Here is a 5221-nt window from a genome sequence, read left to right on the forward strand (position 1 = left end):
GTGGTATTTTATTCAGAAGAAAAAGCTTTTTCCTAGGGAAGGGGGAAATCGGGAATAACTAGTTTTGCAGTATGGTTACATAATACATTCTAAAGACAAATTCCATAATCAGAAGCTAAAAAAATCAGCAAAAGTAAGGTGTTCTAAGACCAGGTAAAAGTGTACTAGAGGATTTCAACTTTGATGACTGAGGATTCAGGTAAATACAGTAAAATGTCCTGCGGATGGCAGATTCATTCTAAGATGTTTGATGTAAAAAATACAATTTTAGTTAGGACTGTTGAAAAACTAAGGACCATTCCCTGAGAAAATTGAGAAACAAAGGAGCAACAAGAAGAAAAAGAGAGAAAGAGAAACTTGACCAAGAAATAAAAATAAGGAAAAGACTGAAAGAAGAAATAAATGTAAAGTAAATGTGTGGTAATCAAAACGACATGGATAAAAAGTTATAATTGATTTGTTAAATGGGCTGAATTCTTACTAGTGAAATCTACCTATGTAATGTTTATAGAAGCAAGCCTAAAAGCAAATTATAAAGATAAGCAAAAAGTCCAGACAAATAAATACAAAACAAAACAGCAAAGAAACAGGAATAGATAGAAGAGTTACTGGGAAAATTTGGGAGGAAAAGTTACTATCAACAGAACTAAAGAGCATTCAGAATATGTAATGATAAAAATGCTTGGTTTGCCAGGGAGCATAGGAGTCATCAGGATATACAGCACAGAACCAAAATATGTAAATGTTTCTACAAAGCCAACTAGATAATGAAAAATCTTTCAGAATTTGAATGATCTAGTATAGAAAAAAAATCACCACGGACAGGAGATTTTCATTTGATGTAAGATATATACAACTTAACATCATAAAAATGGGATATTGTTTTCTTCTTTGTCTTGGGAATTTTATGAACTTGGTTGCATAGTAGGTCAGAAAGAAAATTTTGCTACATTTAAAAAAATGACTTCATAAGTCATTCTATGGCTACATAGCCCCTGATGAATTTTTCCTCCCTGGTACTGGGGATCGAACTCAGGACCTTGCCCATGAGAGGCAGGCACACCTCCTCTGAGCTTAAACCCCCATCCCCTAGAAAGATAAAAAAGTTGGTGAAAATCCTCACTATTTGAAAAGAATTTCCTACATAAAAACTTCCTATACAAGTACACGACTCAGGAAGTTGGAAAACATTCACACCGTAACTGTACAGACACACTTCATTTTGTTTCACTTCACAGATACAGCTTTATTGTAACCCACTGAAGGTGTGAGGCATCCCTATATTGAGCAAATGTCTGGTGCCCTTTGTCCCTACCTCGTGTACTCACTTTGTCACATTTTGATAATCCTGACAACATTTCAAACATTTCTATTACTGCTGTATCTGTTAGGACGATCTGTACTCTTTCACATTACTATTGTAATTGTTTTGGCACTGCAGACTGCACCCATGTAGCTGGCGAGCACTGCGTGTGTTCCCAGGGCCACACCGACTGGTCCCTTGTCCGGTCCTCCTGCTTTTCCTTGGCCTATGTCTGGAGATACAAATAACAATGCCACAGTGTCCTCTCAGTGTTCCAGTGAAACAGCCACACATCTCCGTCTAAAGTCCGAACTAGACGGGATTCAGATTTGCAAGGAAGGCATGTGGAGACCTGCGTCAGGCTGAAACTTAGGCCTCTAAGGAATGGTTTTGGGAGGAAATCGAGTATTCCCCCAGGGAACACATGAATGACAAGGAAACAGCCTTACTGCTGGTATGGAGCCAGTTCCAGTGGGCTGGACGGACCAGACCACCTCCCTATGCCAAGGCCTCATCTGGAGCAAGGCCCTGACCTTCAGCAGCGCGGTGAGGCTGAGAGGTGAGGAAGCTGCAGCGGAAGAGTGTGAAGCTGGTGGAGATTGGCTCAGGAGGTTTAAGGAAAGAAACTGTCTCCATCAGGGAACAATGCACCTGGTCACCCAGAGGCTCTAGTACAGATGAGCAAAGATTACTGTTGTTTTCACACCTGCTAATGCAACGTCCATTCTGTGGCCCATGGATCAAGGAGCCATTTTAACCTTCAAGTCTTATTATTTAAGAAATAGATTTGGTAAGACTACAGCTACCATAGATAGTGATTCTTCTGCTGAATCAAGGTAAAGTAAATTACAATCCTTCTTGACAGCATTCACTGTTCTCAACCTTCAACAGACACCACCCTGATCAGCCAGAATCCATCAAGACTTCCAGTACCAGAAAGATTATGGTTTTCTGAAGGCTCAAGTGACTATTAGTATTTAAATGAAGTATTTTAAATGAAGGTCTGTACACTGATTTTGGACATAATGCTACTGCATACCCAATAAACTCCAGCATAGTATAAATATATATAACTTTTATATGCACTGGGAAACTAAAAACTTTATGATACCTGCTCTTTTTAATGATCTGCAATTAAATCTACAATCTCTCTCAGGTTTGCATGTATTTAAAAAGTGCTTGCCTTAAGACCTGCAAGAACGTACATACTAAGGACTTACACACTGAGTATTCACAATAAGAACTTTTCAAATACCAACAGTAAAACCAGAGGTAAAAGCCAATTAAATGAAACACAAATAAAAAATTATACAAAAAATGTCATAGTTAATAAAAAAGACCCATCAAGCAACCCTTTGTCTATTAAAATACAAAACCACCTAAGCAAAAGCACCCAAGAATAAAGTTTGGACAGGAGACTGAACCCCAGATAGTAAACTACACATCGGGATGATTGCCTTAAAGCATGTAAATGGGCCAAAATTGTTCTGAGAAAAAAAACGCAAAAGTGGGAGGCAGAGTCCTACAGAAGTCACTGGAAGGGTGAAAAACCCCTATTAGATAAAACAAGTATCAGATCTAGATAGTTTTTCTAGCTGAGTTCTATTAGAATTTCAAGAATATAATTCTGATTTAATTCCACTGATATTACTAGAAAAATGGAGATTCTGCAATTGTCTCGAAGCCTTGTAATTTTCATACCAAAACCAGAGAATGGTAGAAATCCTAGCTCTCCACCTACTCTACACAGCCACAGTTCAGTATCACTTATGGACACAGATGTTCAGCTGAAGAAAAAAGTAGCAAGTCATTTCCAGCTACTTACATAAGCCATCATCACACTCAATTTTGGGACATTTTCATCACTTTGGAGAGAAACCTTGTGCTTATTCATTGTCACACCCTCTCTTTCCCCTGGTAACTATTAATCTTTCTATGAATCTGTTTTAGCAATGTATATATGTGATCTTTAAAGATTAGTCTTTCCCTTAGCAGTGTTTTCCACATTTGTTGTAGCCTGTTACTCTGACTTTTAAAGCTCTCATAAGGTCTAAAGTTAGCTGCTTCCTGCCTGTCCTCAGACTGTCCTGCACCCATCCTCATGCACACAGATTGTTGGCTACCTTTGTAGTTTTCAGATCAAGGAAAACTAGACTGGACTGCCAAACATTCACTGTATTATTTCAGTGCTTTGAGATAAAAGCAACATGGTTAAGACCAAGGACTTTATAAATGGCCAGCTTCTAATACAATACTTGAATTTTATCTTGAGCTAATAGAGGCCTTGGATTCTTCTAGGATAATCCCATTTGCTAAACCTCTGCCCTCTGCTCCCTTTGGGCACACGTGTGGGACACTGCGTCCCGTGGGCTGGTATGGAAGATAGCACCACATGGTTATTCTCTCCCCTACTCTCCAGGAGAGCGAGGAAGAACTCTACTCCTCCTGTCGCCAGCTGCGGAGACGGCAAGAAGAGCTAAACAATCAGCTATTTCTGTATGACACACATCAGAACTTGCGCAGTGCCAACCGGGATGCCCTGGTCAAAGAGTTCAACGTCAATGAGAACCAGCTTCAGCTGTACCAGGAGAAGTGCAACCGAAGGTAGGCTAGCCACTCTCACTTGCTGCTGGTCATAGGGCAAAACTTTAGGAAGCCCCAGCCTACCCATACTTTCTTTAGAAATTCTTCTGTACCTTTGATTATGGTTCTTCTCTCTGCTCTATAAACAAACTTATCACCACAAGCACCTTCTACTCCCTAAACAGAACTCTCCTCTATAGGCCATTTCAATGTAACAGTGAAAATAGATCATTTTTTTGTTATTGTGCTGGGGATGGAACCCAGGGCCTCATGGATGCTAGGCAAATGCTCTACCACTGCTACATCACAGTCCAATGACCATTGATTTTTAAGGAATCCTACTTGAGTTCCTAAGAATGCACTAGGCTGGTAGCAGGAGAATGGAGAGCAGGGAGATCCCCCTGAACGAGGGAGGCTCCTGGCTGTGCCAAGTCAGGTGACGGGCTAGAAGGGCATCCATGGATACCTCACACAGTATGCTAGGGAGCAACCAAGCATCCAAGCATTATCTGGGTGCAGATGCTAACAGCAGCCTCCAAGGGCAGCTCTTCCTCACAGTATTTTCACTGTGCCGCTGCTCCCTCTTTTTAGCAACAAGATGGTTGAACCTCTCTCAGTTGCAGTGTCTTGTAGGAGCTCAGAGCACCTCCTCTGACCCTCAGCCCCATGCCACCCAGGCACAAATGACCCCAAATGTTCCAGGGTTCTGCAGAGTCTGTATCGTCTGCCCTGCTGGTGATGGTGAAGTCTGTTTCATTTCAGGTTGCGAGAGAAGAGAGTCAGCAACAGCAAGTTCTACTCTTAGAAGCCAGTGTACACATATAAGGGTGTGGTGTGTGCGTGTGTGTTACACAGAGGACTGTGCTCTGTTCAGTCCCCTGTAAGAGGCTACTGTGTGACATCACCCTCTCCAAGTCTGCCATCAAGATGACATCCGTGAAGATGCCCCAAAGGGCACAAGTTGGGTTAACTTCCTGTTAATATTTGTACCTGGGACAATTTCTTAACTTATATTCTTCATAGAGGACCCCAAAAATGTGTTCCTCGTGTTTGGCCTCTCATGTTCCAAACATCATTGAATAAAAACAACAGAATTCTCTATCAGTTAAGCCTTTTACACATGTCCTATATGCTGAATAGGACTTTTTTTTCTGGCTAACAAGATTCAGCTAATGGCCCAGGTAATAGACTTCTATAGAAGATGAGCTGGGAATATAGGAACTAATACATTAAATTCTGAAAAAGATTTTAACTAAAAGGCAAATGATTCCAAAATTAAGGCCTTTGGATTCCACAAGGGCCCAAAGAGGAGATGCGCCCAGTCAATGGGCTCAA

The 5221-nt window shown here is 40.9% G+C and overlaps 1 protein-coding gene across 1 annotated transcript in view; it reads left to right on the forward strand.

Annotated features, from left to right (window-relative positions):
* Nucleotides 1-4996, forward strand: part of LOC117283910 (1-phosphatidylinositol 4,5-bisphosphate phosphodiesterase gamma-2-like) — a 13184-nt gene extending 8188 nt beyond the window's left edge. The window contains exons 3-4 of the mRNA XM_033757909.1: nt 3723-3907; nt 4649-4996. Of these exons, the coding sequence (XP_033613800.1) occupies nt 3723-3907; nt 4649-4691 (228 nt within the window). The 3' untranslated portion in view covers nt 4692-4996. The remainder of the gene's footprint in view (nt 1-3722; nt 3908-4648) is intronic.
* The last annotated feature ends 225 nt before the right edge of the window (nt 4997-5221 follow it).

The sequence above is a fragment of the Fukomys damarensis genome, unplaced genomic scaffold (assembly GCF_012274545.1).
Source record: "Fukomys damarensis isolate Sample0158 unplaced genomic scaffold, DMR_v1.0_HiC HiC_scaffold_32, whole genome shotgun sequence".
NCBI lineage: Eukaryota > Metazoa > Chordata > Mammalia > Rodentia > Bathyergidae > Fukomys > Fukomys damarensis.